The sequence below is a fragment of the Leptonychotes weddellii genome, chromosome 15 (assembly GCF_054177405.1).
Source record: "Leptonychotes weddellii isolate Sample4059 chromosome 15, ASM5417740v2, whole genome shotgun sequence".
NCBI classification, from domain to species: Eukaryota; Metazoa; Chordata; class Mammalia; order Carnivora; family Phocidae; genus Leptonychotes; species Leptonychotes weddellii.
In genome coordinates, this window is record NC_138383.1 from 18,859,029 (window position 1) to 18,873,484 (window position 14,456).

A 14,456-nucleotide genomic window follows, 5' to 3' on the forward strand; every position below is an offset into this window, starting at 1 on the left:
GGTACATACCTCAATATCAAATCACTATATTTTGAGAGTATCTGATATTAGTAAGGAAGGAAATGCCCACAGAAATACTCCATAAACATTTGCAGGACAAAAGCAGTGGACATTTCTCTTGTAAATTATTAATTTTTTATTGTCTAGGGGGAAAAAAAAAAACTAGACTTTCTTCCAGAAGTCAAAAAGATATATGCTTACTAATGTTTAATTTTGACCTTTAAAACTATGATTTAGTATTACTCCACCAGGCACCTTTTCATAGGCCAAGATATCTTGGGGCACCTTTCCACCTACAGACTGGACACTCTTAAAAATCACCCAATTATGAAAAACAACAATTAGGGAGCGAGTAATATTTTATTACAGATTGAAAGTCAAGACTGAAATGACCTACTGAGTCCTATAAAAGGCCAACGAAGATCACTTCTATGGATGGCGTGCTTTTGCTTCGCTCCTTGCTGAGAAAGTGTCGCTCTGCCGTACTGTCGTCATGTCTTTTCAACTTTCTAGTGGATCCAGGCGAGTCTGCTCGCGAGCTGGCCCAGGGTGGTTGTCTGGTGGAGGTCCAGGCTTTGGGGCTGGGAATGTGTGCCACGGATCGGGAGCAGGAAGCAGCATTTCTTATACTCTTGGGAGCATTTCTTCTGGAGGTGGCTTCTGTAATGGTGGGGGGGGTGTCTGTGCTGGTTTTCTTGGAAATGAGCATGGCCTGCTTTCTGGGAATGAAAAGGTGACCATGCAGAACCTCAATGACCGCCTGGCATGCTACCTGGACCATGTACGAGCTCTGGAAGAGGCCAACACAGACCTTGAGCAGAAAATCAAGGTCTGGTATGAGAAATATGGGCCTGGTTCTTGCCGAGGACTAGATCATGACTACACGAGATATTTCTCGGTCATTGAGGATCTTAAAAGGCAGGTAAGAAATATGGATTTGCTTACTTTTACTATAGACTTTTGGTGTACATAACCTAAAAAAGACAAAATATAAAATGTGCTTAAAATTTTGACATGATGTAGAATTTGCTCACTCTCCATTCCCAGTGCTTATTAAAGCAATGTCTGGCCAAAAAAAAAAAAAAGTTGTAGAATTAAAGGCAAATAATTTCAAAACAGATATAATCGCCTTGCTGATCATATATTTAGCTCGTATTTTTTGATCAAGAGTAATAAAAGTATCTGTGATTGTAAAAGCTTACACTTTGGCTCTTAAGCTCTGGACATTCACGGTCTGGAAAAAAAAAAGCCAAATCCCTTTCACGTAGAAAAAATGATATTAAAGTAGATATTTGATGGGTTGAGAAGATAAGAATCACACTGAAATCTGGACTCTCCCTTGACTTTCAGCACCTAACTATTTTGCACAATCTACCCTATTTAGATTATTTCTGTGACCACCTGTAACTCCAGCATTGCTCTACAAAATGACAATGCCAGACTGACCGCTGACGACTTCAGGGTGAAGTAGGTGAAAATAACGTAATTAACTATAATAAACGTAAATACTACAGTTGGAGTAAAATACCTACCTAAATCCGTAGGTATTCCAAAGTGTGTCGTCTCTTTGCCGATGCAGTAAGCTTTAGAAGCCTGGACAGAACATCCTGTCATTCAGTATACCAGATGTCGGAGAAAGTTATGCTTTGCACCTGCCCACGGTCACAATTCTCAAGCACTTTACTAACCTTTCAGGTATGAAAATGAGCTTGCTCTATACCAGAGCGTAGAGGCCGACATCAGTGGTCTTCACAGGGTTATGGATGAGCTGACCCTTTGTACAGCCGACCTGGAAATACAGTTTGAAACACTCAGTGAGGAATTGGCGTACCTCAAGAAAAATCACCAGGAGGTAAAGGACCCCCTAGCGTAGCTTCCGATAGTACCTGATTTCGTTCCTCTGGCCAGCTGTTCACTTCAGAGCAGAGTGGGAAGATCAGTCAAAACTCTACCTTGAGGGTTAATATTGATCCCTTTTCCAGGAAATGAAAATCCTGCAGTGTGCGGCAGGGGGGGATGTGAATGTGGAGGTGAATGCAGCCCCAGGCGTGGACCTAACTGTCCTGTTGAACAACATGAGGGCCGAGTACGAGGACTTGGCTGAGCAGAACCGCAGGGACGTGGAGGCCTGGTTTAACGAGAAGGTACGTCTGTGGCAGATCACACACCAAGGGCTTGGTCAGTAGACCACCAAGCTGGTCGCTAACCCTTCTGATGATTATGCTACAGAGTGCTTCACTTCAACAGCAGATTTCTGATGATGCAGGAGCGGCCACCACAGCCAGGAACGAGCTGACGGAACTGAAACGCAACCTGCAAACCTTGGAAATAGAACTTCAGTCTGTTGTGGCCATGGTTCGTAGAAGTCACCACTGATTTGAATGTGTGTGTGTGTGCGTGTAGGTAAATGCACATCTAACTAAGTATATATAACTAATTACGTATAACTAAAAGTATAAAATGTGGTAAATAATAAGAATGCTGTCCATAAACATTACTTCTGACTCACCAATCCCAATACTTAAAAATCAAACTTTTCTCAATGGACAGAAAATGGTTGGGGTTTTGTTTTTTTTTTTTCTTTTTTTAAAGAAACCTGGCTTATGCTGCTTTTCGATCGAAAAGATTTAGACCTTGTACAAATGCTTCTTTCCACCTTGAGAATGTGCTCAATTATGAACGTGCTGTTTATCCGTTCCCCACTTGCTTTATTCTTCTTTCAGAAACATTCCTATGAATGCTCTCTGGCCGAGACAGAAGGCAATTACTGCCTCCAGCTCCAGCAAATCCAGGACCAGATTGGGGCGATGGAGGAAGAACTGCAACAGATTCGCACGGAAACAGAAGGCCAGAAGCTGGAGTACGAACAGCTTCTAGATATCAAAATATTTTTAGAGAAAGAAATAGAAACGTATTGCAAGTTAATAGATGGAGAAGAAAGGTAAATACCAAAAAGAATCCTCTCCCATCAACTAGGTTTTCTCAGTATCCACGTACACCAGTATCATATCCTAGAATTTCCTACTCTAAGGATCATACTCATCTGTTGGTCTCAGGAATTTATTATTGCATCCAAATGACATGAAAACAGGCAGCCAAATCAAATGTGCAAGTATGTGAAGTGTGCATATCTATAATAACATAGGACATTTAAATACCAAATGTTAAACAATTCCTGTACTCCAGGGGGGAGGCATGGGGAGGCGGTTGCTTTCTGTGATTTAATGTTGAAGCACATTTCCTATAAAAACACACTCTATTTTATCGGTACTTCACTAGTGACCACACGTGCACCCTGTATTAGGTGGGTTACTATGTTTTCATTTGAAAGATGAACAATAACAATTTCCTTGGAGAAGTCACCATGGCTTGTTAGCCAAGAGCAACAGCTCTGGGTGCAGATCACACCACTGGGTGAATTTGAACGCATGGTTTAACCTCTTTAAATCCCATTTTCCTTATTGGTAAGATTGTGAGAACATCAAAACCACAGTCTTTACCCATGACCATAGTGCATCACTATGGAGGTCTATAGAGTGTTCAGGAGAGTGGCTTGCACACAAAAGGTACTTGGTAATTAGTGGCTGTTACTAAATGCTTGCCCATGGTCACACCAGGAGTCTGTACCATCTCATGCATCTGCCAAGGCGAGTGTCAGCCCTCTACAATCTATTCTCATAGGAACTCAGCCGTGATGTTCCCCCCTTTGAACAAAGCACTCATTACAGCATTCACTAGTCCCTTCTTTCACTACACCTTTCAAGCTGTGTTCCAGCTAAATTTTTACATGCATATGCTTTATTTTCAATGGTATAAACTGCTTGTATCATCACTCTATATTTTCTACAGCACCTAGCCCAGCACCTTCTGCATTGTGGCACCCTGAACTTTTTCATTGCCCCGGTGATTGACTGAAAAGTCAGAGTCAGAAACTGGAGTCTCCAGAGAGCAACACAAAAGAGATGATAGCTGGTCACAAGGGAATTTCTGATCATAAACACTCATTTAATCTTTCCCTTCACAACACTGAGGTCATGAAAGGCTTACTTATATATCTCTTAAACATAAAAGGAATTTAATCTTGCAGAAACTAGAATTCCTAAACTTTTATTCCCAACTCATAGTTATTTCTGAGCTTCCTCCTGAAAGGAAAAAAAAGAAATGCAACAATTTACTCTTCTCTTCACAGAAAAAGCAAGTCCACGTGTTACAAATCCAAAGGACGTGGGCCTATACATTCCGAAAAACAAGTCAAAGGTACAGAAGGTTTTTTTACTTGGCATAAATCTTTTCAACTCAAGCAATTTTTTTAAATAAGTCACTTATTTGTAAACTAAATCAAATTGTAAACTAAATCAAATCAAATCGAATGAAGGAATCAGGGGTCATTATGGCAACTTCTTAATGTATTTTATATTCCTGTAGAATAGACGTGGTCAAATTGTGAAATTTCTGAAATGGGGATTCAATCCCCAAACATTTTTCTTACCTAGAACCTATTATTTTCCCAGTTCCAATGCTTTGGTGAAAGAGCTATTGTATTTTAAACCACAAATATAGGGCAAGTTGGCATTTAAAGGAAGACAGTATTACTTGCTCTAGTTTTAATCTATGTTTTATTTACACCTTCAAACACCCATTGTTCTAAAAACAATGGTAAGTATAAGATAATTCTGGGCCTTGCTAAGCAAGTCTTCAAACACAGTATTTGTCTTCAAACAGTATTATATCTCAGGTTATTGCAAATACTATTTTTTAGAAGCATACCGTTATGACTAAGTACCTTTCAGCCTGTTAAGAATGAGTACTAAATTTGCTTTTATTTTATTTTAGACTCAAAAGAAGAAATTGTTGTCAAAACAGTGGTTGAGGAACTAGATCAACTTGGTAATGTCCTTTCACTAAGGGTCCATTCAGTTGAAGAAAAATCCTCTAAAATAAGCAACATTACAATGGAGCAACGAGTACCTTCTAAAGCACCATAGTGAGGAAACAAGTTATTTAAAAAAAAAAAAAAAAAAAAGCCTGCCTTTGCAAAATCCCATTGGCCAAATAACCAAGGAAATCATTCATGTCTGTTCTTAAAAATTCAAGGGCTAGAATTTGTTTTCTTTCTCTTCTTTTCTCACATTCTTTCCATGTAATCCTTTTCAGGAGTAGGAAAAATCTTGCTCTGTCTCATTGTTTTGTTTCTAGTTGGAACTTTTTGGCCATTCATTAAAAATTTTTCTGTTGCAAATTATTTCTGATGAATCTGGTGCTTTTGAATTTCTGCAGTTGATCTCAATGTGACAGTACTAAGGATACGCTGGTAAAATAAAGTGCCTCATACAGTCACATTTACTTCAATTCATGATAAGATAAGTTGGAAAGAGCACCAGACATCATCTCTGGTCCCAAATCTGTCCCCAGTCAACCATGTAAATGACTAGATCTCCTTGGGTTTGGGTTTCTGTGGATGGAAGAGTATCCACATTGATCACTAGGATTTGTTCACCCTTACAATGACGAGCCTGCATGTGAGTTTGCTGAATCTGAATCTGGATAGCTGTTTTTCCATTTTGCAGTACATTAATCTCTCTACTCCTACCCCAGTGGAGAAAGCCCATTGGTTCAGAATGGTGGAAGAATCCTCAAGAACAACAACAATAATACATGTTCAAGGAACTGATTGACCCCGTAGAATCCAGGAGAGATTCAGGACTTAGAAGAACAAAGTATGATGGTGAACCAGGCTAAGGGATTAAGCTGAGGGCAGGGTAATTGACAGGTGAATTTACCATGACACTAACAATGCATAAGCTTCAGGTCCCTCATTAGCACAGGAAGGGCCCTAGCGTTATGTTTATATAGCCATTTTTAGAAAACTTTTGCAAAACTATGATAATTTTAGCACCATCGGTTAAGTCTGCTATCTCTTTCCACTCCAGTTTCTCCTCCATCACTCTTTCCCTCAGGTCTGGGGGTGATCTATCACTAAATTGTATGATCACAATTTATTATCCAAATGTAACATTTGAGGGAGAGTAAAAGATGCTATTAACCAGGCATATTAGCAGACATGAACTGACCTATTGTAGGCATAGGGACATAAAGTCACCCTAAGTCAAGAGGAAGTTGAGATGAGTGTAGTGAAATATATTAATGAGGTTCTCATCATTTCCATGGAAACTTCTAGGAATATTCCCACTGCCCATTGTGCCCATGCAGTATTATATCATAAAGTTACCAGGCTGCAAATTGTGATATGAACAAATCTTATAAAACACAGCACCAGAAATATGTAAATAACAGAAGAGATACAATGTATGAAGTATGTGGAACCAGAAGCTAGTCTATGGAAAATCTTTTAAGTCATCAGATGTGTAAAATTGTAGAGAATTCGTTTTCGCTGATGCCTACGAAAGACAAAAATCTCCTCCTGACAGGAATATAATGGGTAATGCAACATATTTATTATTTTTAGTACTGCTTTATGCTCTTTATACACAAGAATTTTTATAAATTTTATTTTTGTGCCATTCCTATAAAAAATCTTCACATATGACAAGTCCATGGTTATGAAAATTGCATTCCTCTGGGAGTGAGCACAAGGCATATGGCTCTCTGTGACTCATTTTAATGCCCTCTATAGAACACCCACCCCAGAGAAACTATGTGGACAAGCTGATTCATCTTGTGGAGGTCAGCCAGTCTCCCTCTTCACCACTTCAACGCTTGCACAATGAGCCCATTGTCAAAGGGGCCATTGTGACAGATATGAAATCTATACTTCAGAATCCATCTCCCTAAGGCTGGTCAAGCTACTGAGCTGTCATCAGCAGACATAGAAACTGAGCCCTTGAGATGGTACCATTTTTTTTTAGAAGGAAAACTAACCACATGCTCTCAGGATGACTCTACTGAATCCCTTTGTCCTGGAGGGAACAGCAAACTTTCCTTAACAGAAGTAACACTTAGTTCATTCAAATATAGGTTTGCCTTTCAATTCCTATAGTACCTCTGCAAGCACTACCATCTGAGGACCAAACATTGAATAAGCTTCAGGCCCTCAGAACAGGCCCTGGATCTCCCCGTAGCGATTGGTTTAAAGACAGAGGAGAGAAAGTAAACACTTTCTGGCTTCCAGAAGGATAAAACAGAGACAATTGGAGTAAGGCAGTATCTGAAGATATAAAGAGCTGAAATTTTTCCAGAACTGATGAGAGACACCAGTTCACAGATTAAAGAAGTCCTACACATCAAAATAAAATGAAATGCATATGGATCAGATCATAGTAAAGCTGAACACAAGATAAAAAGATCCACAAATGGATAAATCATAGTGAAACCACAAAACAATGAAGATAATAGAATATCTTTAAAATCAGACAAATGGGGGGGGAATTATTACCTTCAAACGAGTGGCAACAAGAATGAATGGCAAATTCTCAACATCAACAGTGGAATCCAAAGGACAGTAGAGTATGTTCGATGTGCCGGGAGAAATCCTAAACGGCCAATAAATGTATGAAAATGTTCAACCTCACTAGCAATCAGAGAAATAGAAACTGAAACCACAGGAGACACCATTACACAACTCGCAGCTTGGCAAAACTTTTAAAATATTTGGCACAATTTATCCATTCTACTGTTGAATTGCTTCCAGTTTGGGACTAGTATGAACAATACTACTATAAACATTCTGTACATGGCACCAACTACATGTGCATGAGTTTCTCTAGAACACAACCCACATATATGCAATCTACAAAAGATTCACTTCAAACATAAATACAGGTAGATTGAAAGTAAAAGGATAGAAAAAGATATATCATGCAAACATTAATCCAAAAAAATGTTTTTAATTTGTAAATATGTGGGGTGATGGATGTTCTTGACTTACTGTGGTGATCATTATAATACATACGTATATGGAATCATTATGTTATACACCTGAAACTAATACAATGTTATATGTCAATTATATCTCAATTTTTAAAAAATAAATTTTAATTTACTTTTAATAAATCAGGAGTGGTTGTATTAATATCAGACAAAGCAATCCTAAATATATAAAACAAGAAATCTTCCAAACACATGAAGCAAAAACTAATAGAGTGGAAAGAAGTAATAGACAAATCCGTAAGAATGCATATTGCATGATTGCATTTATATAGCATTTGTGAAATAAAATAATTACAGGGATGGAGAACAGATTCATGGTTGCCAGGGGTTAGGGATTGGGAGGGAGGAGTGGGTGTGGCTGTGAAGGGGTTAGCACAAGAGAGCCTCATGAAAATGGTACTGTTAGGGGCACCTGGGTGGCTCAGTTGGTTAAGCGACTGCCTTCGGCCCAGGTCATGATCCTGGAGTCCCGGGATCGAGTCCCGCATCGGGCTCCCTGCTCAGCGGGGAGTCTGCTTCTCCCTCTGACCCTCCCCCCTCTCATGTGCTCTCTGTCTCTCTCATTCTCTCTGTCTCAAATAAATAAATAAAATCTTTAAAAAAAAAAAAAGAAAATGGTACTGTTAGGTATCTTGATTATGGTGGTGGTTGCATGAAGGCACACATGTGATAAAATTGCATAGAGCTACACACACATGCACATGCATGCACACACACCAATAAATGTCTGCATAACTGGGAAAATCTGAATAAACTCTATGGATTGTACTAATGTCAATTTCCTGGATTTAATACTATACTACAGTTATATAAGATGTTAACACTGGGGGCCTGGGTGAAAGGTGCACAGGACCTCCCTGAACATTTCTTTGCACACTTTGGCACTTTTCTGTAAATCTATAATTATTTCAAAATAATTTTTTAATTATAGAAGAAAATATAGAAGAAGAATCTTTGTAACTTTGGTTTAGGCATAGATTCATTCGATATGACATCCAAAACATGATTTGAAAGAAAAATACTCATTTAGACTTCATCAAAATTTAAAATGTGTGCTCTTTGAGAAACACTAAGAAAATGAAAAAACAAGACACGGATTATGAGAAAATACCTGCAAATTACCTATTGATAAAGTACTGTATCCAGAATATATAAAGAATCCTCACAACTCAACAGTAAGAAAGCAAACCTAATACATAAATGGGCAGAAGAACTGAACAGATGACTCACCAAAGAAGAAATATGGACGGCAAATAAGCACATGAAAAGATGCTCCTCATTATGGTCATTAAGGAAATGAAAATTTAAACCACAGTAAGATACTATCACACATCTATTAGAATACACAAAAAGGGGCGCCTGGGTGGCTCAGTTGGTTAAGCAACTGCCTTCAGCTCAGGTCATGATCCCAGGGTCCTGGGATCGAGTCCCGCATCGGGCTCCCTGCTCTGCGGGGAGCCTGCTTCTCCCTTTCCCACTCCCCCTGCTTGTGTTCCCTCTCTCACTGTGTCTCTCTCTGTCAAATAAATAAATAAAATCTTTAAAAAAAAAAAAAAGAATACACAAAAAGTATTTTTAAAACTGGCAATACCAAGGGCTGGTAAGGATAAGGAGCAACTAGACTCTCATTCATTGTTGATAAAAGTGCAAAATGGGGGCGCCTGGGTGGCTCAGATGATTAAGCATCTGCCTTCGGCTCAGGTCATGATCCCAGGGTCCTGGGATCGAGTCCCACATCGGGCTCCCTGCTCAGCGGGGAGCCTGCTTCTCCCTCTGCCTCTCTCTCTTTCTCTCTCTTATGAATAAATAAAATCTTAAAAAAAAAAAAAGAAAGAAAATGCAAAATGATACAACCACTTTGGAAAACAGTTTGCCAGTTACTTATAATATTAAATAAACATCTATATATATGACCTTGCAATCCCACTACCTGATATTAAATAAATCAAGCTTACATTCACATAAAACCCTATATGTGAATATTTATAGTGGCTTTATTCATATTCATCAAAAACTAGAAACAACTCATGTCCTGCAACTAGTGAGTGGATAAACTGTGGTACATCAAAAAAATGGGAAACTATCCAATAAAAATTAACAAACTTTTCATACACTCAACAGCATGAATGCATTCAACTGAATTATGCTAAGTGAAGAAGTCAGACACAAAGAGTACATACTGTCTGATCCCATTTATATGACATTCTGGAGTAAAACTATGAGCATAGAAAAGCAATCAGTGTTTGCCTAGAGCTGGGGCTATGGGCAGAGACTGACTACAAAGGGATACAGAGGAATTTGGGAGGGGGTAGTTAGGGAACTGTTCTATATCTTGTGGTAGTGGCCACATGATCCATGCATTTGTCAAAATGTATAGAACTGTAAGCTAAAAAGGATGAATTGTATTATATGTATATTAAACCTCAATAAATCTGATTAAAAAGAACTGGCAAAAAAATTTAAGGAATCTATCCTAAAGAAAAATGTGAACATGTTCAGCATCATCAATAACAGCAATAAAGCTGGAAACAATCTGAAGGTCCTTATTTAATAAGCTAGTGGTTAGACAAATTACTTAATATTAGGTTTGGCTCTGAGTAACAGTAACAGAATAACAGAACTTTACACAGAAGTTTATTTCTTTCACATGTAAACCTCCAGAGGTAGGGACGCCTGGGTGGCTCAGTCGGTTAAGTGTCTGCCTTCGGCTCAGGTCATGATCCCAGGGTCCTGGGATTGAGTCCCCGCATCAGGCTCCCTGCTCAGCGGAGAGTCTGCTTCTCCCTCTGGCCCTCTCCCCTCTCACGTGCTCTCTCTCTCTCTCTCTCTCATTCTCTCTCTCTCAAATAAATAAAAAATCTTTAAAAATAAAAATAAAAATAAAACAAAACAAAACAAAAAAAACTCCAGAGGTAGAGCACTCAGGGCTAGGATGACAGCTCTGAACCAGAACACCATCAGAAACCCAGGTTGTTTTCAGCTTCCCACTCTACCATAGCCAGGATATGGCCCTGGCACATGGTCCAAGATGAAGTTCCAACCATCAGCTTCAGCCATCACACCCATGCCAGCAGGATGAAAGCAAGTGAGAAGATGGGACAAAGACTGGTGTCAGCTTCTTCTTAGATAAAGTCCCTAGAAGACGCCACATATTCTCCCACTTACATCACATTGGCTAGCTTAATCACATAGCCACAGTGAGCAGCAAAGAATGCTGGAGAAACTAGTCTTTATTGTGAAATAAAAACTGGGGGTCAACCAAGAGTTTCTGCCATATCAGGCACCTATTCATGCTATAAGACATATCATGTAAGGTGAACAAAGCAAGTTACAGAACAGTACATATAACACAGACGATTCACGTATGGCATTTGTGTGTTTACACGCTATGGATTGTGCAATGAATAGAAGACCATTTGGAAGGTTGCAAACATCTGGAAGGGTAACCTAGTCACCTGGGAGGGGAGGGAGGACAAAAGTGAGGAAAGACTTTAACATTTTACTCTATACTCTTAGATACTGCTAGATTTGTTTATACCAAGAATGTTTTCATGCAGAGCAGAATGGTGGTTGCCAGGGACTAGGAGGTAGGAATATGGGATAGGACGGTAAAAGGGTACAAACTTTCAGTTATAAGATGAGTAAGTTCTGAGGATCTAACATGTAGCACGGTGACTAAAATTAATTATGCTGTATTGCATACTTGAAATTTGCTGAGAGGAGATCTTACCAATTCTCTCTCTCTCTCTCTCTTTCTCTAACACACACACACACACACACACACACAAAGGTAACTATGTGAAGTGGTGAATGTGCTAATTAACCTGATTGTGAGAATCATTTCACAGTGTATACATATATCAAATCATCACATTGTACAGTTTAAATATATTACAGGGTGCCTGGGTGGCTCAGATGGTTAAGCGTCTGCCTTTGCCTCAGGTCATGATCCCAGGGTCCTGGGATCGAGTCCCGCATCGGGCTCCCTGCTCCTTGGGAGCCTGCTTCTCCCTCTGCCTCTCTCTCTCTCTCTGTCTCTCATGAATAAATAAATAAAATCTTTAAAAAATAAATATATTACAATTTTCTTTGTCCATTATGCCTCAATAAACCAGGAGAAAATAAAAACTGGGGTGAAAAGAATAGAATGTAGCAAAATTGATCACAATGACTACACAAATATTAATCGCATTTCTTATATAGTAAAATTTATCTAGAAAATGTGATTTCTAAAAGATATCTTTAACAATGATATTAGATAAATATCTGGAAATTTTCTAAAAAATAATATGAAAGCACATACAGAAAAATAACTTTCGGGGCACCTGGGTGGCTCAGTTGGTTAAGCGACTGCCTTCGGCTCAGGTCATGATCCTGGAGTCCCAGGATCAAGTCCCGCATCGGGCTCCCTGCTCAGCAGGGAGTCTGCTTCTCCCTCTGACCCTCCCCCCTCTTGTGCTCTCTCTCTTTCATTCTCTCTCTCAAATAAATAAATAAAATCTTTAAAAAAAAAAAAAGAAAAATAACTTTCTACTAAAGAACATTAAGACCTCAATAAACGGAAATGATATTCAATTTTTTGGCTAGACATACACCATATCATAGGGATGTCAATTTTCCTCAATATCTTTATAGATTTAAGGCAAATCTGGGGATCTTATTGTATATAAAAAAGCTGATTTTAAAATTTATATGAAAGAAGAATGGAGAAAGAATATTTGACTTGATGGCGTGGAGTTGGTGGAGTTCTTGCCTTACCAAATATCATGTTATATTATGGAGCAACTGTGACTAAAATGTCATGGTTCTGGCACAGATAGAAAAATAGTACCTATTGAATCCTCACCTATATGAAGATTTTACTGATGACAGAGGAGGCACTGAACACATGCTTTATGACAATATGGCACTGCAGGGAAGTATGGCACCATTCAGTAAATATGATGAAATTATCGGGGCACCTGGGTGGCTCAGTCGTTAAGCGTCTGCCTTCGGCTCAGGTCATGATCCCAGGGTCCTGGGATCGAGCCCCGCATCGGGCTCTCTGCTCGGCGGGAAGCCTGCTTCTCCCTCTTCCCCTCCCTCTGCTTGTGTTCCCTCTCTCGCTGTGTCTCTCTCTGTCAAATAAATAAATAAAATCTTTAAAAAAAAAAATATGATGAAATTATCATTATCTATATTTTTAAGTGAAATTTGATTCTATATCAAAGAATTTAAAAAAATAATACTTGAAAATTTTCCCAACTACCAAAGCCTTAAATGTGAAAGGCAAAATGATTAAATGTTTAGAAAACAACATCGGAAAATATGTATATGATCTTGGAGAATTAGTCATTTCTTAAATAAGATAAAAGAATCACAATCCAAAAATAAAAAGAGTGATAAATTCAACCTGCTTAACAATGAAATGATAATGGGTTAATATCCAGAATATATAACACACTCTTACAACTCAACAACAAAAAAAAACAAACTCCGTGATTCTAAAAATGCACAAAGGACTTAATGGACATTTCTCCAGGTAAGATACTCCAAGGGCCAACAAGCACATGAAAAGATGCTCAACATCATGTATCATTAAGGAAATGCAAATCAAAACCACAAGGGGATACCACCTGCAGTGCATTAGGATGGCCGCTATCAAGAAAAGAAATAAAAAGAAAAGAACAAATGTTGGTGATGATGTGGAGAAATTAGAATCCTTGTGCACTATTAATGGGAACATAAAATAGTGCAGCTACTATGGAAAGCAGTATGGCAGTTCCTCAAAAAATTAAAAACAGAATCACCATATGATCTATTAATTCCACCAAGGTGTATATTCCCATGAGAAATGAAAGCAGGGACTCAAACAGATGTTTGTACACCCATGTTTTTAGTAGCATTATTCACATCAGCCAAAAAGTGAATACAATCCTAATGATGAGTGGGTAAACCAAATATGGTATACACATGCAATGGAACATTATTTAGCCTTAGAAAGAAAAGAAATTCTGACACATGCTACAACATGGTTGAACCTTGAAGACATTAAACTCAATGAAATAAGTCAGTCACCAAAAGACAAATAATGTATGAATCTACTTATCCCAAGTGCCCAGAACAGTGACTGGCACATATAGGTGTTTAATAAATACTTGTTAAGTGAATGAACGAACGAATCTGTAACAGCCTCACACCCATAATAAATATTCAGGGAAATTTTGTCCACAAGTCAATTTCTAGATGTCTCAAAAACTTCCAAAATATTCAGGGTTTTCAATAAATACCTGGGAATCCACACCCAGTAAATAATTAGTCTACTGATGACTTTCACCTAAGCTAACCCACAATGAAATAAAAACAGATGAAATATTTCCTTCCAGGTTTGCCTCAGATTTTGCAGGGTCAGGAAAAAATGTTAATGTCCTTCGGAAGTCCCACAGCACATAACAGCAATTAGGGGTGTGTTCCTAATTGCCAAAATGGATAAGAGAAGACAACTATCCCCAAGCATAAGTAAGTGTCAACAGAAGATGATGGCACGTCAGCCAAAATGGAAGTTAACTTCCCATTAGAAACAGCGCCAA

At 38.6% G+C, this 14,456-nt stretch overlaps 1 protein-coding gene across 1 annotated transcript; it reads left to right on the plus strand.

Moving 5' to 3' along the window:
* Positions 1 to 493: 493 nt before the first annotated feature.
* On the plus strand, positions 494 to 4,985 carry LOC102744982 (keratin, type I cytoskeletal 26). The gene is made up of 8 exons (XM_006745142.3): positions 494 to 922; positions 1,385 to 1,467; positions 1,696 to 1,852; positions 1,983 to 2,144; positions 2,230 to 2,355; positions 2,724 to 2,941; positions 4,190 to 4,257; positions 4,834 to 4,985. The coding sequence occupies exons 1-8, from the start codon at positions 494 to 496 to the stop codon at positions 4,983 to 4,985; spliced, it is 1,395 nt and encodes a 464-aa protein (XP_006745205.1).
* Positions 4,986 to 14,456: the final 9,471 nt, after the last annotated feature.

Excerpts from the sequence above, each read along its gene's own strand:
- LOC102744982 (XM_006745142.3), top strand. The coding sequence starts at position 494 with ATGTCTTTTCAACTTTCTAGTGGATCCAGGCGAGTCTGCTCGCGAGCT. Across the intron at positions 1,468-1,695 it reads GCTGACGACTTCAGGGTGAA|GTATGAAAATGAGCTTGCTC; the intron begins GTAGGTGAAAAT and ends CTAACCTTTCAG. Across the intron at positions 2,356-2,723 it reads TTCAGTCTGTTGTGGCCATG|AAACATTCCTATGAATGCTC; the intron begins GTTCGTAGAAGT and ends TTCTTCTTTCAG.